This window comes from Ctenocephalides felis, unplaced genomic scaffold, assembly GCF_003426905.1.
Source record: "Ctenocephalides felis isolate EL2017-DRISC unplaced genomic scaffold, ASM342690v1 CF-g0.4_SCAFFOLD_03570, whole genome shotgun sequence".
NCBI classification, from domain to species: Eukaryota; Metazoa; Arthropoda; class Insecta; order Siphonaptera; family Pulicidae; genus Ctenocephalides; species Ctenocephalides felis.
Window position 1 is genome coordinate 22,267,026 of NW_020539724.1, and position 24,055 is coordinate 22,291,080.

The 24,055-nt window shown below is 30.0% G+C and overlaps 2 protein-coding genes and 1 pseudogene across 2 annotated transcripts; 1 reads left to right on the forward strand and 2 right to left on the reverse strand.

Moving 5' to 3' along the window:
* Window positions 1–2,262: 2,262 nt before the first annotated feature.
* Window positions 2,263–3,441, reverse strand: LOC113383604 (uncharacterized protein DDB_G0287625-like). The gene is made up of 3 exons (XM_026621857.1): window positions 3,303–3,441; window positions 2,766–3,110; window positions 2,263–2,651 (listed from the first exon to the last, which is right to left on the reverse strand). Exons 1-3 carry the CDS (start codon window positions 3,439–3,441, stop codon window positions 2,263–2,265), a joined length of 873 nt encoding a protein of 290 aa, XP_026477642.1.
* A 53-nt stretch (window positions 3,442–3,494) lies between these two features.
* Window positions 3,495–12,819, reverse strand: LOC113383605. The gene is made up of 13 exons (XM_026621858.1): window positions 12,471–12,819; window positions 11,734–11,948; window positions 11,001–11,242; window positions 10,625–10,814; window positions 10,285–10,542; window positions 8,259–8,476; window positions 8,057–8,183; window positions 6,994–7,163; window positions 6,471–6,735; window positions 5,636–5,867; window positions 4,640–4,902; window positions 4,406–4,572; window positions 3,495–4,008 (listed from the first exon to the last, which is right to left on the reverse strand). Exons 2-13 carry the CDS (start codon window positions 11,800–11,802, stop codon window positions 3,495–3,497), a joined length of 2,715 nt encoding a protein of 904 aa, XP_026477643.1. The 5' UTR covers window positions 11,803–11,948; window positions 12,471–12,819.
* A 359-nt stretch (window positions 12,820–13,178) lies between these two features.
* Window positions 13,179–15,802, forward strand: LOC113383606 (annotated as a pseudogene).
* Window positions 15,803–24,055: the final 8,253 nt, after the last annotated feature.

Consider the following 24,055-nt stretch of genomic DNA (forward strand, 5'->3'; position numbering starts at 1 on the left):
TTTTACAATTATAATTGTTAATCTTTTCACCTGATTTAGTGTCTGCTTCTTTGCATTCATCATTAGTATGATTAATTTGCCTTAAATCAGTATGTTTAAAAGGCACGCTTGAATTAATTCTCATTGCTTCCTTGAAGAATAAGCTTTGACTTGGACATTCTTGAGAACTACCAACCATCTCTATTGATTCTTGGAAATTATCAGAATCATCATCAGTATCTTTAATTATGTTTTCATTATCTGCAACTGTGTCTAAAAAGAAACAAATTATACTAATATAATATGCTGGATATAATATAAAAACTAAAATATGTTTCTTAAAAAATTTTTATAGATCCAATGTTTCGAGACCGAATTTGACTCTTCCTCAGTGGACAAAACTCGAAAATTAAGATACAAACACACATAAAAACAATTAATGAAAAAATACTTCACAAAAATAATGTTAGTGAAAAGAATAATATATAAATCGAAAGCAACTTAATATTGAAAAAATAATTTCGACCAGAAAAGGTAGATTGTGATTCGTGGCGTGATGGTCGAAATTATTATTGAAGTAAAATTTCTTTAGTCGCGACTAGGGTGTAAATAAGTGTACATCCGAATGCAACTGTGTGAACGAATATTATAGAATTTATTAATCAGCAATTACTTCATTATCTAATGAAGGTTCATTTCTAAATGCTAATTACAATGACAAACGGATCATGTGATGTTTGAAGTATGACTTTAATCATTATTGTTTTTTAAATATTATACATATTTTTTAATGCTATTATAAATATAATTCATAATTTATCATTATATAAATGTGTATAATGATTGACACTAATAAATGTGTGCATCACAAGTGTTACCATATTACTAATAAACATTATTCAAAATTGTTTATGATGTATTTATTTTTACTTAAATGCATCTTGTACAGTAGCAAATAAGTTTTACTTTAATAATCACGTGTGAACCATACGCGCACTCCTTTTTTTCATTAAATATGACGATACATAAAGACGTCATACAAAGTTTTATCAAAATCGCCAAAAAAAATTCTCAACAAACTATTAAACTACAACAATATTTAAAAAAAAACTATCAACGCAATTTCCAACCAATATCTTATGAACTTATTTCTAATTTTTAAAATCGGTTCAATATTGTAGACCAAATATTTTACACTTTTCTGCTAGTTACGAGTTAGTTACTATCGAATGGCTTTTAAATTTTTGAAATCGGTCCAAGCGTATTTGAGAAAACGTCGACGAAAGGTCAATAATCGGTTCACAAACACATACTTTTCCCAAATTTGGTCTCAGTCAATTCAAAATGACTTAAAACGTCAAAAAAACATAATGGCAAATCGGATTATTTCGCGAATACTAACATTGAAAGTTACCAAAAAAAAACAGATTCAGTTGTCTTTCGAAGACTATCTAAATTTTCTTGTTTTATTGTCTTTGTCAACTTAGTTAATGATGTCTACAAAAAATACATGCACATTTTAGATAATTAAAAAATGTTTAGATACTTAAAATAATTAAATATAGTGCAGCGATCATAATCTTGTAATTATCTCAATCTAGCTCATATCACCAAAGCAACATTCCATTTCCATTATCAATGAAAATGAAAAACAATGAATAGTTTTTTTTTCATTAAAAATTATAAAGTTGTGAAATATTTACTTTTGCTTTTAAAGGTATTCTAGTCTAGAAGCTTTAAGAAATCGATTTTTTTTGTATATATATTCAAAGTTTTAATTTTTTACTACTGACCAATTTCTACTGTACCATTTACTACTTGATATTTTCATCACCTGCTAGAATTAAAACTTTTTGACTGTTTTTAATATTTAATCTCTTTCTAAATTCTTAGAACATTAATTAATACGTTATAAACAAAATAGATAGTAAATATGTTTGCCTTTCAAAAATCATATGAAATACATGCCTCTAGACTAGAATCTTTTTCCCCTTAATATAATTATAAACTTACCCTTTGCAGGCCTAGGCGTAGATGTTTGAATCTCATTTTTTTGTTTAGGTGTCATATTTTGCCACTCCATGCCATTGGTATCTGATTTCTGTTGTCTTGTTGATGTAGAATTATGCTCAGGACTGGGAGATGAATTCTCAACCTTAGGTGATAAATGCATTTCTTTTTTTGGAGTTTTTCCTCTTCCTTTGATGATAATTTTTTGCCATTCATCACTAATATGTTTTTTTCATTCGTTATCGACGTGTTTTCTTTTTTGAAGACATATTCTTATTTTTTAATGTTGATATATTGTCCTCCTCTATAACAAAAATCATTTACAGTTTTGTTTGAAACTATTTTAGTTTTCAAATTGCATTCATCATTTTTAGAAGAGTTCTCCAACCAGTTTAGCACTTTGCTTTGATCTGATAAAGGTTTGTTTTTCAAATCATTTTCAGTTATTTCACACTTAGGCTCTTCAAATGATTCAATTTCATCAATATTATCTGAATTATTGCTTGTGTTTAATAATTCACTGGTATCATTTTTATTCTTATTCATTTTTTTATTGTTGTTGGTAGGTTTTTTGAGCTTCTTAGTTTCAATATTTACTTTTCTAATTTTTCCTGTTCTTAGTAAAGGTAATTTTTGAGGTGTAGTTTTTGATCTTCTGTTACCTAAATTAACAAATTTTCATTATTTTTTTATGTCCATTGATATTCGTTTTAATTCAAATTGCAATCGTCTCGAGCCTGTATTGACTGAATCTGCTTCTGATGATTCAGACTCACTTATTTTATGCTTTCTTGACTTTTTCTTTTCATCTGAATTATTCTCGCTAGATTTCTTAAGATGTTGCTCACCACTAGAATTTGTTTCTTTTTTATTATTCTTGCTTGAACAGTTATTGTCTTTTTGCAAAGAATGTTTCTTACTATTAGATTCTTCACCTTCTTTGATCTGTGTTTTTTTGTTACTATTTGGAGATATGTCAATTTTTGAAACTTCTGTGTTAATTTCTGAATTAGTTGTCTTTTTTCTATCAATAGTTGCTTGTTTTTCAGAATTTTTCTTCAAATCATTATGAGGTTTGTTTTTCAGTTTCTTCTTTGCATTCTTCTTTTCTTCAGTATTTCCTGTGGTGATCAAGCTATTATTTTTTAAACTAGACTTATCAGTTGACGGAGATTTTTTTTAAAACCATTTTTTGCTTCAGAATTCTTCTCTGAATCAATATGATACTTCTTACTATCATGATTCGACTTGTTAGAATCCGAATCACTTGTATCAAAACATCTCTACTCTACTTCTTTTTTTGTTATTTTTACCATTGAAATTTGAATGTTTACCTAAACTACTTTTCTTTTCCTTATCCGAATCATTCAATTCAGATATTAAATCAGGTGATTTTTCAACATTTTTCTTGAGATCAATATCACACACATTCACAACAACTCCACCATTCATGTTTCCAATCTTGCAGTTTAATGAAATATGATCATCAGGCGTAGGTTTGTTAGTTATGTCGTCCAATTTACTTTTATTAATAAATATTTTACTACACTATTATTAGATATTACAGATTCATGACATTTATCAAAATGTTCTATTCCACTTTCTAGATCAGAAAATTCATTGTTGAAAAAACTACCAGTTTTACTAGTATTTTTATCAAGTTCACTTTTCTCAAACTCACTAGTAGATAATTCTAATATAGACACATTTTCAGGTTCAGGACAGCTTTGTGTGAAAATAGTATTATTAGTCGTAATGGAGGAGCAATCCTGTGATTGCTGTGATAGCTCATTATACAAAGAAGGAATATCAGCACTGCGCTCTTTCATTTTTTCCTTTTGCTTCTCAGTATATTGAGGTTTTCGGACTGGTGTTTTTGGAACAACTATAAAATCATCTTCAAGACATTTCTTTGATTTAGGAGTACCACAATTAGGAGAATGTCTTGAATTTATCAAACCAGGGCTTTTTCCAAAAATTGTTGGCGTGCGAATAGGAGTTGTAGAAGGTGTATCACCACTAAAAAAGATAAATAAAAAATGTAATACAAATTTAAAAACCACAAATTAAAATTTTAGTTGAATTTAATTCGTCATTGCATTCCTTTTTCAATTAAAATCATTAATCTACGTGATGACATCAGGTTTAGATGATGATAATTCAATTCAATTCATAAAATTAAATTGGCAAGACTTAATTTAGTTATGCAATAGACTTAAGCCTGCTGCATAACTAACTATACAAAAAGTAATAGTAATATTAAAATAAATTGTAAAATGAAAGTACTTATTAAGACTGCAGTTTTACTAACATTATTTTAATTTATTTTTTTTAACATACAAATGTTAAGGTACATATTGGCATCGATAAAAAATGTAAATTAAATCCCAGATAAAAAAAAATCTTTACATTTTACCTTTGAATTAATGCACTTATTTCTTTTATATTTTTATCATCAATTGCAAATTTCTTGAAAATTGGTATAAAAGACTTCAATACTTTATCAAAACTTTTATTTTCATTTAGTTTTATTTGATAGTTATTTATATAATATTTGCATAAATCATCAACTGTATTTGTGACCTAAAAAAAAGATAAAATTAGTAATGCCTTTCATATATAATAGTGTTCTAGTTGAAAAAGTACTTACAGATACATTGAATTTACTAAGCTCAGAAATTTCTCGAATTTCTAAAATATTGTCAAATACAGCAACAAACTCTTGTAAACATTTTACTATCGTAATGACATTCAAGCTTTTCAAAATCGAGCATAATCTTTCTATGGTGATTAGGGATTTTTCAAAATCTTCACTTCCAAATTGAAATTCTCCAAAAACAGAATTGCTTGATTTCTTCATGAAAATGATCATCTGACTGCACAATTTCAAAAATATGGAAATACTTTCAGCATCTAAAAAACAAATAGTGTAATCATCAAATAAAGTTTGAAACAAAATTTTTAAAATCCAAACATATATTATATGCCTCAGATTACTAAAGAAATATCACATATAGCAGAATATATTTTTTTGATAAAAGCTCATCTAAAACCACATTGAAATTATAAAAATGTCCAAATAATAAAAGTTACCAAAATCTAAAACTCTCAATTTTGGCTACTTAGGTATGTATTTGAATTTCCTGTTGCATTGATTTTACAACAAATTCATAAACCTCAAATGAATTTGTCAAGATTACAATGCAAGGGTTTTCATCGATGAGCTATAAAACACTTTATCAAAAATTCACTAATTGTCATATTCACTGTTATCATCATTGGCAAAACATACTAACTAAAAGCATTCACAGATAATTTAATTTATAGAAATGCTTATCACGCCACATTATTAAATAATAAATGATAAAAATTACAAGTTTTAGAAAGATGTATAAATGATTAATTCAATTTATCAATACAAAAAAGTTTCACATTGTTAGAACAATTTGTTGAGTACATGAACCAAGGTTCACAATTTAGAGATGATAAAAAATATTTAATTTTTGATTTAATTAAGCAAACATTTTAATGATAAATTAAAACATATTATGTAAACTAAAAACATCAAATTTTCATGCAGGGATAATGTGATAAACAATTCTACCATATGTATTTAATTAAATTACATTAAAATTGCATGACATACCATATTCTATCCTTTCCAACACTGTAGCAAAAATGTTTAAAATTACATTATTGCAAAGAACAAATAAATTCTTCCTGTGCCTTTTTTCACATGTGTCTAAAGGTGATTTTACATTTGTTGAATATAACTTTACGGCAATTTCAGCATTGATTTTTGCTGCGACAACTTTGTCTACCTTTTCTGAGCAGCATTTTGCATGCAACATATTTAAATTTTCTATTGTGTTATCTTTCTAAAATACAAAACAGTGTTAAGAATGTAAATATTACAAATACAAATTATTACAAATAATAACTGAATTTCAGAAATCATTACAAATTTTTAACTTAAAAATAGCTATTAAATGTTGCTTAATTTAAGCTTAAGTTAAGCTAATGCTTAATATTAAATGCTTAATAAAAAATAATTTAATTTTTACCAAAAACCACAAAGATAACTGCTGCTAACAAAATTAATAAATATTGTACTCTTTCATAAATAAAATACTACAATTCTTTTGTTAAATATGAAATATTATGATCCTCTAAATCAGTGGTCCGGAAACCAGAGTAAATTACACCCAATGCGGCAAATTTGGAATTTTTGGGGGTAAAAAGTATGTGTTTTTAATTGATATTTACTGTATTTGCTATGTAGTTGCCCATATGGCGGTAATCTCTATTGTCTGTATGAGGGTAAAATATTTTGGGATAATGATTAAAAAAGTTCCCTGACCACTGTTCTAAATATCTTTTGATCAATAGTCTATAATAACTTATCTTACATATATTACTGTAACAGCCTGTAATTAAATATGATCTTAAACATAGCCTATAGAAATAAATTTATTCCTCACCATTCTCAAATAGTTTTTATGTTCAAATGGAAACACAATAAACTGTGTTAAAATATGTGCTATATCCTCAATATTATTGGTAAAAAAATTACCAGCCCCAGAGATTTTGTCAACCACTGTCTCACAAAACAGATCATATGTAATATTCGGAACAGGGTTTTCAGCGGTCATATTTTTAATCAAATTTAAAATTTTACTGCAAGCAAACTTCATTGATGACACATCACTCAGAAAATTTAATAACAAATTCTTATAGACTGGAACTCTGAAATTACAATTGAAAATTGAAGTAATTATTAAATGGAATGACAAATAGTGACTCATGTTACATTTATTAATGTATAGATTTTTGTTCAAATAAAAAATTAGCAATCATGACCTAAAGTTTTTGGTCACAACTAAATATATTTTTTAGTTATTTGATTTTTTTATCGCATTGATTTTACAACAAGTTCATAAATCTCTAATGAAATTGTCAAGATTTCAATGCACATTAATGAAGCATTTGAATTTGAATACTTACAATGAATCATTTCCAAGACATGACACCATACATGGCAGGGTAATTAAATCTATGAATTTGAATTCATATTTATTTTCTTTGAAGTTCAATTTCTGAGAAAATTCTTCAGCAGTTTTTGTTAAAAGAGATTGAAGACAAACAGATGCCAACTGATTGTTGCCTTGGGACATCTAAGTTTAGATAAGATATATCAAATAAATAAATATAGTATAACGAGTTAACTTAATTTGGTGTAACTTATTAATTTACTTGCAAAAATATATATTTTGCTAGCATATATTAATAAATAATAAAAACAATAGAATTAACATTATTAAATCTAAGCATTTTTATCAAGTTTTTCCTTAGATTACTAAAACAATATCATTTTGAGTTTAGACAATATTTAACATGTATCTCTTGGTATTTATGTGTTCTATTCATTTCATTATAGTTTGTATAAAGAGATATAAATACCAAGTTTCGGTAAAGATTATTTGCAAGGCCAAATATTTAATGATAATGAACCAAAGTTTTAATGAAAGTGAGAGAGAATACATAATGATGGCAATGAAGATAATTATCTAGAAACTGAAAATGGTGAAATAATACCAAGGTTTTAAATATACATACATAAGACATCTATTTTTATGAACCATTATCAGAAAAATAGATTTAAAAATAAAGAATTTTTAAAATGACCTCGAGCAACCAAAAAATAAAGCCATTTCACATGCAAGTATTTACTCAAATTATCAGGGCCAAGTAATTAATCATGTTTATATTACAGAAGTATATAAACAAAAGTAAAAACTTTTTAAATGTATTTCAACAAAATGCACTTCTGTAAATGTGTAACTATTTAAAAATTTTATTATAAATTATAAAAATGCTAAAATTATAAATGATATTGCAGTTGAAATCATACCTTTTACTTCATTTTATTAAAAATTTAATATTTGATACAATAGTACTGTCGATTGGAGGCAAAAAGGTAATAGCACAAACTTTCAATGTTAGTAGAAAAATTTTGAAAACCCAAATTCTTTTTTTTTTAAATAATTAAGAATTAATAACCACTTACCACAACAAGCAAACTTAGAATCCGCAGCAACTCCTCTTGCACTTCTGAAATTTTTTCAGAGTTTAAAAAATGCATGTTTATTAGCTTCAACATTCTACTCCAAACACAACTTGCAATGTCAGACCATCTAAATTACAATTAATTATTAATTCAATAATTCAATTTTTGTCATAGTAATGCACCTAAGCACTATTAAACCTACTTGTACTCTAGTGGATTTAATTTCATTAAATTCTTGATCATATCACCAGAACATTGTAAAATTTCTTTCCAATATGTATTAAAAACTTTATAGGAAGCCAAATATCCATTTATTTTATGTGGTACCGAATTTGCAGTGGAATTGTGTGATAAACATTTTTCCCCTTCACAACTGTGGCCTACCATTTGTACAAAGACAAAAAAAATCTTTGGAACTAGCTGCAAAAGGTAATCAAATTGTAGAGAAATAATATGTATGCATATGGCAAAATTTACATGTTTATATTTCAATAATGAAAAAATATGTTAATGGTCTCTGAAAAACTATTCATTTCTTTTAGTTTATGTAGTTTTGTTTTACTTTTACTGAATATTAACTTCCCGAAGGAGAAGTTTATGTTTTCTTCAAAAAATCCGAATTGCTAATTTTATGTTTTCTCGACGTTTCAAGCCATTCTGAATCGAATGAGACCAACTTTGGAAAAAGTATGTGTGTGTGTGTGTGTGTGTGTGTGTGTGTATGTGTGTGTGTGCGTGTATGTGAACAGATTTTTTGCCGTAAATCGACGTTTTCTCAAAAACGGCTGGACCGATTTCAAAAATTTAAAAGCCACTCGATGTATCTCGATGAGGACTATTGTTTGTTAATTTTGTGCGACGATCGGCCAAGCCGTTTCTTTATAAATCGCAGAAAAGTGAAAAATTTTTCGTCTACGTTTTAGCCCGCAATTCTGAATCGATTTCGAAAATTCAAAAACTGTTCGAAAGATTTTTCGTTGGTTTGGGAGCCCGCAATTCTGAATGATTTCGAAAATTCAAAAACTGTTGATTAGTTTTTGGGGTAGAGATTAGTTTTGGGCCGGGCCGTTTTCTTGCAATAAAGTTTTCAAAAAAAAAATTTCGACGATTTTTATGATTATTTTTTTGACGGTAGATACCATAGTCTTCTAGATCATACTAAAATATTACGGCCCTACGACAACTGGTTCAGCTTTAAAAATTCGTCAAAGTTCGAAAAAATTGGTATCGTTTTTTTGGCATTTGTCAAAATTAGACTTTTGATCGACGTTTTCTCAAAAACGCCTGAACCGATTTTAGAAATTTAAAAGCCATTTGATGTATTTCGGTGAGGACTATCGTTTGTCAGTTTTGTGCGACGATCTGCCAAGCCGTTTCTTTGCAATTTGAAAAAAAGTGTTAAACTTTTCGTCCACATTTAATCTTATCCTACCGAACCCCGATTCTAAAAAATCAAAAACTGTTCGAAAGATATTAGTTGGGAATGGTACTGATTAATTTTAGGTGAAAATCTACCGAGCCGTTTTCTTGTAATTAACTGTTGAAAAAAGTGTTAAACTTTTCGTCCACATTTAAGCTCATCCTACCGAACCGATTTTAAAAAATCAAAAACTGTTCGAAAGATATTAGTTGGGAATGGTACTGATTAATTTTAGGTGAAAATCTACCGAGCCGTTTTCTTGTAATTAACTGTTGAAAAAAAGTGTTAAACTTTTCGTCCACATTTAAGCTCATCCTACCGAACTGATTTTAAAAAATCAAAAACCTTTCGAAAGATATTAGTTGGGAATGATACTGATTAGTTTTAGGTGAAAATCTACCGAGCCGTTTTCTTGTAATTAACTGTTGAAAAAAAAATTAAGCCGATTTTCATGAAACTTTTTTTGGCGATATACATCATGGTCTTATAGAACTTACTGTAATATTACGTCCTTACGACAAGTAGTTTAATTTTAAAAATTTGTCAAAGTTTGCTAAAATTATTATCGTTTTTTTAAAGTAGGTTTGATGAAGTATATTATTTACACATTTTTTTTTTTGATTAAGTCGATTATTTACACATATCGGGAAGTTCATGTAACTTGCCTCAAGGCTAAATACCAAATCAACTAGTTTAAATTATACTCAACAACAATTTTATATACTATTCTATTCTATATATATTATTCAAAAACATACTAGTTAAAACATTGCATTCATGGTTTTAAAGCAGTATATTATATACTAACCTCTTTCACTTTTAAAGTATCAGTTGTGTTAACACCAAAACTGAATTCTATAAAAGGTCTAACAAGCAAATCACAATTTTCATCAAATTGTTCTCTTGGTATGTTTGCAAACAGGTGAATCCATGTATCAAACATTCTATCAAAAGCAGTATTATATTTTAATTGTCTTTTGAATGGGCACGATAACAGTTTTATATATTTTGGATTCTGTATTCCCTGACCACTACCAGATGATTCACTGTATATAGTTATTAGGACCTAATTATAAAATAATACAATACATATAAAATAGTATGTGAAAGGACACATATATACAACATATTTCTTTTTAAAAAGTTACCTTCCAGCAATCCCATGTATTTGCAATTTGTGTTTGAGTTTTTAGTCCCACTTCAATTATTGAAAGTAATTTGTTCATAATATTTGAACTTTTATTAATTTCTGGTGAAAGCAGCATAACTACCAATATCCAAGATTTGTGCCATAAATCACTATCATTTATTAGTAGATTCTTAATTGTATTGCTATACCTAATAATAAAATATATTCAAATCTAACTGCTTATACATTAACATTAATAATATTACTTCTTGTAATTCTGCATCCAAAGAATTCAAATTATATTTTTTAGATTTTGATCGAATTTAGTTTAAATATTAACTTAAGTAAATTTTCAATCAAAATCTAATAAATTTATTGTTTTGCCATAGAAATACCTATTCGTTAAATGTTGTTTTATATTTATCCACTCCGAATGTGTTCGATAATTTGATTTAATAAAAGCAGGTACCAATTTTGACATCAAATTTAATGCACAAACCCTCAGATCATTAGGTTCCTCAAACATAATTGGAAATACATGTATTAATAGCTCATTTATTGTCAAATTAATCAAAGATATGATTCCTGTTAGACTAATCATATCATCCATATATAGTTTGCTGTATGTCTCTAAAATCTGTAAAAAGATTTATTGATTAATATTACATGTTAATTAATATAACTTATGAAACAGTGCAATATTTCTTTTAAATTATATTTTCTTTTGACTATAAGAGACTTTTTGCAAAACGCTGTTTTGTATTAAAAATACTCTCCTACAACATTAATAAATGATTCATTCAATACAGACATTTCCAAAATTTATATTTGAAAACAATAAATTAGAATATTTGTTTACTTATTTCTTTCCTTTTCTATCAAAGAAATAATTAAGATTATAGAATTTTCTTTATTCTACGCCTTACATTAACAATTTTGTAACATTTTCTAAGAGAACAGCCAGTTAGTTTTTGCCATGAGCGAGTCTCACTCATATTTACAACTTATATATTAATGTTTAAGAAATCCTATTTGATGAAGCTTTTAATTATATGAATGACTAACAAAAGTGTTATATGAGTTCATCTGTGAGTTTCCATTCAAATATAAAGTTAATAAGTAGCTTACTAAAATCTTTATTTCTTGATCGGCTACAATGCATTTCTTAAATATTTGAGCAAAGGCCTCAGGATTCATTTCAACCAAGTAAAAATATAAATCAGCACTCAAACAAAGGGAGATAATCCTCAAGTAGGTTGTAAGCTCAGTAGGACTTTCATTTTTAATTTCTTTACAAATGATATCCAAAATTTACGATGAGATCCAATGGGAATTTTTTCATCCTAAAATGAACAGTTTGCATGATTTAATTAAGGTATCAATTAAACTGCAAAAAACTTATAATTAATTAACCAAGCCCTAATTTGTAACGAGAATAATCTCCATATTATTTTTATTGAAAAGTTTATTTCAATAATAAAAAAAATTATATACAAGAACTAGGAATTATTATGAATCATTTTAACATCATATTATTCATGTATTTTCATAAAAATTTATAAAATTATATAATGTTTCCATATATTCGTGAAACAAACTTAGTTTTGCAAAATTTATTTAAATGTATCACTAAAGAGTTATATTATAAATAAATGATTATTCAGTATTTTTAAATGTATACAATAGAACAATATACAAAGTCATCAAAATTATGTAGGCTAATTAAATGTCTATGCAAAGATTTAGACAAAATTCAAGGTTCAAAATGTCAATTATGAATAATAGTTCAAATTACTATTTTATAAATGAAAATGTTCGAAATGATAGATAAATAGAATTCAACACTAATAAGTGTATAAACTTACCTGAGAAATAGAACAAGCCAATAAAGAATTCAAAGTATGGAACAAAAGTATGTTAGAGCTGTCAGAACTTAAATCCGCTTCCAGGTGTTCTAATAATTTCTTGTAATCCGAATATGGCAAGTGTAAATCATGTGCTTTAACATTATTTAACTCGAACTTTAAAACTGTATATTGTGTTGCTCTGTCAGTAGAATTTTGATCTAAAATTGCTATAGCATTCTGTGCATTGTATAAATGTAAAAATGATTCATCCATATTTAAGATAATCAAAGCACCATGAACTTGAAGGCACTTCTACGTTCGTATATAAAACACTTAGTAAAACATATTAAAAATCACTTTGTTAAAACTTAACTTTAGCAAACGTAAACATACATTGATAAGATATGGTAGTGAACCGCCAAAACAATTCTCGAGCAATCTGATTTTCAAAGCTGCCAACTGCTTGTCAAAAAAAAATTCGCAGACTTTTCAAATCGTTAGAGTAGCAAATGCTTTTATAAAGTACAAGAGTACAAGAACTTTGAGCAAGTATAATATAATGCTTAATTTAATATAATTTGTAATATTATTCAAAATAAGGACAAGAACGTTTTTTATCTTGTCAACATTTTGGGCTTCAGGTTCAGGGTTTACATTCCTATCTATGGTCTATGGTTTGGTTTCGCGCGTCGTGTTACCATACATTTCATAATCATATTCTATGTTTCAAACTTCAAACTGAACGAAATTAACGTACTTGACGGGTAGTTGTCAATATTGAAAATAAAATAATCGGTTAAAGTGCATAATATTAAAATGAAAACAACAAAGAATGGTCAAAAAACCCCAAAGCAAATAAAATTAAATACAAATGGATCAAATTCTACCAAAGACCCTGTTCAAGCTTATTGCAGACTACGGCCCATGAAAAATGAGTCTGAAGAGTCCTGTTTAAAACTAGTGTCCCAATCGTCTGTTCTATTATCACCACCAACAACTGCAGTGAATTATCGAGCAAACTTTAAAGAAGTTAAGTACAAATTCAGACGCGTTTTTGATGCTGACATAGGCCAAAATGAAATATTCAATGAAGTCGCTCGTCCGTTAGTGGAGAATTTAGTAAGAGGTCGCAATGGGCTTCTATTTACTTACGGAGTTACAGGCAGCGGTAAGACTTACACAATGGTTGGTGATAAACAGAACCCTGGCCTTATGCAGCGTAGTATTGATGTCCTCTTTAAGACTATTGCTAACAATCATGCTAAGAAATTTATATTCAAGCCAGATAAATTAAATGGTTTTGATGTTCAATCCGAAGCTGATGCTTGTGCTGAGAGGCATGCAGAATTGTCTAGCAAATACTCGAAAACTCCCAAACGGTGTAACTCTGATTTGGAAACACCTGTTATTACTGAAGATCTATCTGTAGTTGAAGGAGTAGACGATGATAATATTTACTCAGTATTTGTTACTTTTGCTGAGATATATAATAATAGCATATATGATTTGCTAGAGGAAAGTGCTAATAAAGATCAGCGTAGCCTGCAAAACAGAATGATACGTGAAGATGGTGCTAAGAATATGTATTTGCATGGGATTACTGAAATTGAATGCAAAAGTACTGAGGAGGCTGTTGAAATATTTAACAGGGGACTGAGGCGTAAAAGGATGGGTTGTACTAATATGAATTCAGAGAGCTCACGCAGTCACTCTGTTTTTACAATTCGATTGGTGCAGGCACCAACTGATCAATCTGGAGAAAATGTAATCCAAGAGAAAAGAGTAGTTTGCATTTCTCAATTATCTTTAGTAGACTTGGCAGGAAGTGAACGAGCTGTGCGCACAAAGAATTCCGGAACTCGATTGCGTGAAGCATGTTGCATAAATAATTCTTTAATGACTCTGAGATCCTGTCTGGACATACTGCGTGAAAATCAAATGACTGGAAGTAACAAAATAGTGCCATACAGGGACTCAAAATTAACCCATTTATTTAAAAACTTTTTTGATGGAGAAGGTCAAGTGAAAATGATCATTTGTGTGAATCCAAGAGCTGAAGATTATGATGAAACACTGCAAGTTATGAAGTTTGCTGAAATGACTCAGGAAGTGCAAGTATCTCGTGCTATGACATTTAAAGTGGATAATGGTTTAACACCTGGACGTAGGAAGGCTAACAGGGAAATCAAACAGGCTCTGATTAACATGAAAGAAGCAGTAGCAGCTGTAGATTTAGGATTGGTATATAATTTGGGTACCTTTCCTATTGTTGACTGGACTAATCCACCTTCAGATGGCGTAATTTCTTTAAAAGTTACTTAGAGAGAAGAATGGCAAAAAGAGCAGAGTTATTGATTGATGTAGCTAAGAAAGAAGAAAAGCTACGCAGCCATATATTGAACACAGAAAGAGAACGACTCGCTTTGAAAACTGAAGTACGTTCCCTCAAAACTATACTCCTGGAAGAGCGATTAAAAATAACTTCTCTTGAAGAGAAAATTATTTTATATGAGGAACAGATACATACATTAAAGTCACAGTTACTTGAGAAAGAATCCATGTGCAGGCATCATGTTCAAGAAATTAATGAGAAGGCTTTATTGTTGAATCAAAATATGATCGAAAAAGAAAAGCAAGAGAGAGTGTTTCAGCACAAAATTGCATTGGAGACTGAGAAAATGTCTAAGGATCATGAATTAAAATTGAAGAAACAGCGTGCTGCATTGAGAAATGAACTTATAACCAAAACACAAAAAATTCGAATGGCTTCTAAAATTTTGGATAACAACAAATTTTTAATAGGATCACAACAATCAGAAGATAGTGCAAGCAGTGTAGAATCGTATCGTACTCCGAGAAAAGCAGCTGTTCCTGTTTTGCAAGCTGCAACCCATAATGTCCAGCATTCAAAAAGAGGAGTTGCTGTGGCGAATTCAAGACACAGAAGATCTCGTTCTGCTGATTGCGAAGTATGGTTGGAACATCGGGGGCCGCATGCAGTGCCTTTGGGAACTGTTATGCAACCTATGATGCGCAAACGCAAGAGCGTAACTAAGCTAACAGATGTCAAAGATGTTGCTAACATGAAGACATCTAAGTACTGTCTATTTTCCCAAGAGCAGGATTCTGGTGGGGAGTTGGAAACGCGACTGTATAAGGGTGATGTAATACCCTCTTGCGGAGGAGGCGCTCAAGTTATATTTAATGATGTAGAACTATTAAAACAATGCTCACCAAAATCATCGCCAACACGCAAGCGGATTAACGAACAATCAATTCAAGATCTAGAAACTGTTGAATCTAGGTGTTCAGTGGCCATTGAAGGCAACAAGAAAGCTCGTATGCCGTAGTTTAGAGTAACTATAAAGTTTTTAAGTTCAAATTGGATAATTTTATATAATAATTTTGTTCAGTCTTAAACTATAAAGTTTTTAAGTTCAAATTGAATAATTTTATATAATAATTTTGTTCAGTTTTAAACTATAAAGTTTTTAAGTTCAAATTGAATAATTTTATATAATAACTTATGTAATAAAAAGAATATAGTAATAAATGTTTGATAAACTTAAGAGATTTGCCTTCAAAATATTAAATTTTTCAGGGAGGAGGGCTTCGTGCAGCGTTCTAAATAAAATAGTACATATTAATTTAATTCTTATTTATTTTTGGTCGTTTATACTTGTTTTTTTCTTTCTGGGTACTATAACACATGAAAAAAACAGTGTATTTTTTTAACTAAAAAAATACACTGTGTGTTTGCATGTGTGGAGACAATTTTTCGTCGACGATTTCGGGCGTATGGATGAACCGATTTGAAAAATTCGAAAAACAATCGATTCCTATTGATAGGGAGATGTGCAGTTTAGCTTTTGGCAAAGACAAGCCCAGCCTTTACGGAGATACGGAGCAAAGAGAGCATAAAATAGAAACCAAGTTTTTGAGAGAACGGAGTATCCGATTTGAATGATACAAAAAACATTCTGCTTGTGTTGGCAAAACTATTGTTTTTGAAAAAACAATTTATTTAAATTTTTTTTTCCAAAAAAATGTTTAATTCTGGCTTAAGTTCTGAAGCTCAGTTATATACTTCAAATAAATTATTTCAACTTTGTAATTCAATTTATATAATTTTCATACATATTAGCAATGTTACATAATCTATTTGAAAACATTTGATATTCCTCGTTCATTTCTTTACAGTATGGGAAGATTCAATTTGCCTTAAAGCACGATGCCATACGCATACAGCATTGGTTATTATACATTTCCAGTGAACTCATGATGACTTGAAAATGAGATAAAAATAAGACGTTATTATAGTTGACTAGCAAACCCGACGAACTCTGTTTCGCCACCAGATGGTTTCGTGAGAAAGATGAAGAAATTTTTTGTTTGTTTTATATTTGAAAAGGAAAAATTTGATTTTATTATATAACAGTAATGAATTTATTTCGATTACAAAAATGTAGTGTTTTTTAGTTGAACTTTTCTAAGTAAATGTAAGTGAATCCGCAAATTATCCGTTTCATTGAAGTGCTCTTTGGTAAATCACATTTTTTGTTTTTTGGTCTGACGTTAACACAAACAAAGCGGATGGTTTTCCAACTCATGAACAGGCAACGTATAACTGCCCATGTAAAAACAATGATTTTCTAAATAATCTGTTTGAAATTTATCCCGCAAACACTAAGCGATTGGCCTTGCGACTTGTTATTGCGAACGCAAGGCAAACTAGAAATTGCATTCGTTTCAAGTCAAACGGAAGACCAGTCGGAATCATTGGTATGTCACCAAATCGCTAGCAATTTTTGATTAAGTGGTGAAATTCAATGCGTGTAGTACATCATTATTCTTTGCGGAAAGAATTGCTCATTGACTTGACCAAGCATAATTCTGATAATTCTCACTAATGTCATTACTCGAATTTTTAATTAAGGTGCTTGAAGTTCCAGCAACTTGCATTAAGGCACGATGCCATGCACCACTAATTTTCTTAGCTATAAACCTTGCGGAGCCCGAGACCTTTCCAACGAGCAAAGTTGTCGAAATCGGTTCGTGCGTTCTGGAGTTATTTCGTCAGGAAGGAAAACCCGACTTATTTTTATATATATAGAATAAGATAATTGATAAAAAAAACTTTACTATGCAAAGAACGGCATTACTCAAGTGGCCCATGTCTGTCCACAATATACAGGCCCACTTCTATCTAGAAACGTCTTTTTTTGCATATGCATCCCACAAAAACACAATGTAAACAATCGGCAAAAATCATTCTGCATTTCAAATGATTATATGTCTAATATAGCATATTTACTTGAATTTTTCACGTGATAATTCGATAACAAATCAAGTAAGAGCGTACGCGGTAAAAACTTTCTCGACGAAATTCTTAGCGCGTTTCTTTGTACAATGCGAGAGTGCTTTTGCTTTTTAAAATTGAGCAAGTATCAAAATATGATAAACATGTGCGCGGTTCGACATACATGTCACTAGTCTTAAGGTTGTTTGACTGGCCCCTTAACCTTGTGGGTGGCACCCCTCCAACCTGTTGGCCCAATTCTATGTCCACCGCACCTAATATTTTTGTGTCTGTTCTTAAATTTATTGTATTTGGAATAGTTTTCTTATTAATATTGTTTCTGTAAACAAACTCTTTTCATGGTATGTGTATTTTAAGAGACTTGTTTTGATTACGTCAAATTACATAAGCCGAATTATATTTAAACTAATGGATGAGTAAATGAAATTTATTCCTAATCAAATGATGACAATATTTACACAAATTTTCAATAATTAAAAATCTGCGAAGCCTCTGAAACGCGAGACGACGCCGTTGACAACGGCGATAACAGTTATTTTAATCTTAAGAAGACCTCGTTTGTTGTGTTCAGATAGTTACTGTAAAACATATACAAAACTGCATTTTTCACTTTTTTGTATTAAAATATAAGTTTGAAATAAAACTGATATAGATCAGGCGTTTCCAATTAATACTGCTTCGAGCCAATCGGCCATTCTATCAGACACTGTCAGCATGAATCTTTGCATGGCTCCCAATTGAGCTACTGGTGTATTCCTGCTGGGTTTAGTCTCGTGCAAAATTTCTGCGACTAGGCCAAGCACCAAATCGGAAATATCTTCAACCGATTTTGTTGCCATCAAAGCCTTTTATTAAAAAAAATATTTTTTTAAGAATCTAATTAGAATATGATGAGGTGATTGATTTATTTTGAAAATGAATCTGAAAATATTATATAAACAGAAAAATATTGTTGGCACATTATCTGATTATAAAACACATACACACACATATCTATGTAGACGTTGATATTAAAACTGTTCGATATTTATCTCCGTTAAACCATCCTTTCGTTCAAGTTTAGATTGAAATTTCAAATAAGAAAGTAAACTCTCCCATTTATTAACTTCCCGTAGGGTAAGTTATTGGAATCGTCCAAAAATCGAAATTAAACTTTTTGCGTATCTTCACGCTTTGAAGGTTTCTGAACATTTATGCATACCAATCGATGTGTGTGTATGTATGGATACAATTGTTCGCCCACGTTTACGGGCGCACGGATCAACCGATTTGAATGGTTAAAAATATATTCTATTCCTATTGATACGGAGATGTACTGATTAGTTTTTGGCAAAGGCAGGTCCAGCTGTTGCGGAGATACGGAGCAAAGAATGCAGAAAATAGAAATCGTGTTTTTGAGAGAACCGAGCGTCCAATTTGAACAATTTGAACAATTTAATTGGTAAGGATGGGGATCCCCAAAAAAATCCCCCCTCGAGAAGTGGTGATTAGATTTTGGCAAAGGCCTAGCCGTTTGCAAAATTGCAGTTTTTGAGAGAACTATGCATCTGACTTTAATGATTCAAAAAACTTTCTGCCTTTGTTGACGAAACGATTGCTTTCGGGGGAAAACTTTTTATTTTTTTTTTTAATTTTCAAAAAATATTTTTTCTACTAAATTTTATTTTTTGAATATTACATTGTGTTACGGGAAGTTCGAGCAATTTGTCTTAAGGCATGATGCCTTACACCACAAGTTTTTATTTAAAATTATAGTAAATAAATTAAACTAGTATATTTTACCTTGGCGATTTTTACCTGTCTGCCTTCATCGTTCATTATAAACGTTGCTAATTTTTGGGCCATTTCTGTTGAAAACTCATCTAGCCATCTTTGCCGTTCCAGTGCTTGTTCCAGCTCGACCTGTTGGCAACCAAAATGATAAGGACGAATATTTACAGACCATAATTGTATAATTATAAAATTAAGATTCTAAACATTTAAAAACACAACAAATAAAATTTGAATGTCCAAAAAACTTTGTTAGAATCATGGATGGCTATGATATTGATAAAAAATTATATTGAAAATATAATTTGTGTCATGTTAATAAAATTTTGTAAAAATAAAATTAAATATTTTAAGATTATCCAATCATTATATGATAAAATACACTGAACGACGCCTATGAGCAAAACGCGTACACACAGATCGTCAAGGATTAATTGCTATAAATATTTACCCGCTCCAGTTTCTTCAAAAGTTCTTTATTGTCCTCTGAAATTCTTCGAAAATATTGCTCTATCTCTCTGTTTGAGAACAAAATTAGTTGACACATTTTATTTAAGATTAGCTTTGGTATTGACAATTATTTACTTACTTTTGATTGGTATCGTTTTTCTTCTTCATCACAGATGTAAACTTGTCGGCTTTGTTTTTCCTGGATTGAACTGCCAAATTGGAATTAAATATTGGTCTATCAGCATCTCTGATTTGCTTCTCAATTATAGGGCTAGTAATTCCAGTTTTATTCTTAGGAGACATGGATTTATATTCATCATTTTTAATATTTGGAGTTGTGTGAGCTGGTGTTTTACTATCCTCGACTTTTGTCTCCGTCTCAGTTTTAGGCTTAGGAGAAGCAACTACCGATTTGACAATTGTTTCAATAATTTGTTCAGGCACGTGTTCAGAACATGGTAATTCCACTTTCGTATCAGTTTTTGGAACTATGCATTTAGGTTCAGTCCATGGGTCGTATCGAGAAGGTGGTTTCGGTTCGAAACGAGAGGCAGTTTTATTCGGTTTTGTCCCAAACTGAGATCTGTTGCTATTACTTTGAAGTGGTTTTTGTTTAGGTTGGGTAGAGGATTTCGGACGAACACTATTATGGCTGGATTGCTTCTGACTATTGCCGATTGTTTCGATTGACTCGGTGGCGATTGCGCTTTAGTTTGAGGTAATCGTTGGGTTTCCGCGTTTGTTCGCACATTTTCTGTAGTTTTCGGTCTTACTATTACGATTGTTTCCTGCTCTGTAGATCTATTACTTGTTTGCTTTGAACATGCACTTGTCTCTTCTTTTTGACTAGATTGTGTCGAAATTTCTTTTAAATTCTGCTGTGTGTTTATTATTTGTTCTTTATGATGCAACCGGTTCAATAAATTTATCAATTCCGCTTTGCTTGATTTTCATCCATATATTTACGACTACTGTTGTCATCGATCAGTGGCATTTCTTTAGGAACTTATATGAAACCATATTTGGATCAGCTTGATTTTCGTTATTGGTTTTATTTCTCATTCGCAATTTATCATCCGTGTGTGGTTTTTCTTGTAATATGTTAGATTTTTTCTGCTTCATATCAGCACCTTGATGGTTATCATGAACATTTTGTGTTGCATTTCATTGCCTTGTTTCTGGTGTACAACGTTTGAATTATGGGCTGCTCTCTGTGTCATGTTTGATTTTGCAGAACTTGAATTACCACTTGCTTTTAATTGTGCCGTTTTAACCAAATGATTTTGTTGTTTAGTATTGTTCACTATCAATGGTGCTTTTTCCATTGGTTTTGCGTCATTATGCTGAGAAATACTTGAAATTATTATCGTTGTTCCAGCGTTTTGATCTCTTGATAAAATCATTGTCTTGAAATTGAATTCTTGTTTAGGATCTTCGATGATTCTGGATTTCAATTCAAAAAGCACAGGATGCGGTTCAAAATTTGCTAAACTTACAGATTTAGTTTCCTCGCCACTAGGCAAATGTTCAATGTTGTCACTTCTAGGATTCAAAGGAAGAAGGGCCATTTTGGTTCAATATGATCTTCTGAAACCTGTTGGAAGCGGTGTTCGACAATTGGCTCCAACTTAGCTAGGACTGGCCTAGATAGAAATCTAGCCTGATCTTTTCTCTTCTCATGGCTTGGCTTTTGAACTTGCCCAACTCGTTTCCCAAAAACTATTATTATTAAAGAGGTTTAACATGTTATAACAAAACATATAATATAAAATTATCCTATAATGCCTCATATTGTCAATTAAATCTGATCACTTAATATTTTAATTAAATTTGGACGAATTGAATCATTCGTCTGATATTCTCTAAAATTGCTTGACCCTTGCCTAATAAAAAGTATTACGGTCGATTACCTTGAATTTTCTTTACAAATTATTTTTTTATCGTGAAAGAAAACAAAACAAGTCATAAATGTTTTTAGAATTTTATAAACTCGTATAACTTTTCGAAAGATCAAAAATAGGCTCACATACGCCACTTTTTTCCTAATTTGGTCTCAAACGATTAAGAAACTTGAAACGTTGAGAAAACCTAAATGAGCAAATCGGATTTTCTGGCAAAAACAACTTTTCCTTAGAGAAGTTATTAATAGAAATTGGAAGAAAGATGGATATATTATCTAGTGCAAATCTTTATCTGTTCTAAAATTATTATTACCTCCTCTCCTTAGCAACCGATTTGCATAGACCGATGATATGCCCATCAACTGTTTATTTGATAAAAATGTGTTATGACATTTTGCTCTCTGTTATATGCTCTTAGCCTAGCATCCAAATCCTTGGTGACCAAGAACTCCTCGGATGCAATGTTCCGGGAAGACATACTTTCAAAATATACGTAAAACTCATAAGTAACAAATGTTAATTTAAAAGTAAAGAATAGTTTTTGATTATTTCCTGGACATCTCAACTTTCTTATATCCGGTTGCTGGTGAAAACATTTTAAAAATCATTTATTTGTGCTCTTTAGCTTTCTGTAAAAGAAAATTAATTACTATACACATATATTCTATAACAACAATTCACAAATTATATTCGGTTCACAACATAAACTCGCCAGAGAGCAAGTGAGCTGACTTAGTTTATTGCGATTAAATTGCTAAATTTTTAACCACTTGTTAAATCTTTTGACAATCTTTATCAAAAATTTACCAGAAAAAACTCCCAATGTTAACTTTCGAACACTTTTTTGAATTTTCAAAATTATTCAGAATTTTTGACGAACACGTGTTCAATTTTTTGTATTTATCTGGTAATTATAAAGAAACGACTTCACCGGTCACAAAACTAATTAACGCCAGCCTTTATCGGATTTTAAGTTTTAGGAATCGGTGCAGCCATTTTTGAAAACACGAAATTTGACGATAGTTCAAATTTTGGCTCACGCTCACATACATTCACAAATACTATATCAAATTTCGGTGTCAAACGATTCAAACAACGCTGAAAAATATAAACTAGCAAAAATGCCACGATCAATATTTCTGATCTGATCAGAAATTGCAACTGATCAATATTTCTAATCTGATCAGAAATTGCCACTGATCAATTTCTGATCTCATCAAAAATTGTCACTGATCAATATTTCTGATCTGATCAGAAATTGCAACTAATCAATATTTTTAATCTGATCAGAAATTGCCACTGATCAATATTTCTAATCTGATCAGAAATTGCCACTGATCAATATTTCTGATCTGATCAGAAATTGCCACTGATCAATATTTCTGATCTGATCAGAAATTGCCACTGATCAATATTTCTGATCTGATCAGAAATTGCCACTGCGATCAATATTTCTGATCTGATCAGAAATTGTAACTGATCAATATTTCTAATCTGATCAGAAATTGCCACTGATCAATATTTCTGATCTGATCAGAATTGCCACTGCGATCAATATTTCTGATCTGATCAGAAAATGTCAATGATCAATATTTCTTAATCTGATCAGAAATTGCCACTGATCAATATTTCTATCTGATCAGAAATTGCCACTGATCAATATTTCTGATCTGATCAGAAATTGCCACTGATCAATATTTTCGATCCCATAAAATTTTATTCATTTAAATTTGGCGAGAAAATGTGACTATGATGATCCTTCATTTATCATTTTTAACATTGTATGTAAGGTACTTTCACTTCGTGTTTTTTCAAAACTCAGGGTTTCAGGAAAACATCTGAATAGATTTCACAAAAATACGTATTTATTACATTTACATTTAGCTCATAAGAATAAATTTACTTAATTTTTCACAAAAATCTTACTCTGAATAGTACTACTATACCAATGTGCCATGCGAAAATTATACCATTAACTACCCATATGCTGTTTAGGCTATTTAGCTTAAAGTTAGTTTTTTTGTTTTATTCTGAATAGAAAAGATAAGTTCAAAACGTCTGAATAGAAAATTTTATATGATTGTTAAATTTCCTTTATTCAAATTCTCTAACTAACAACATCTATCAAATAACGATTAAACGCATATTTAATAAAGACTCAC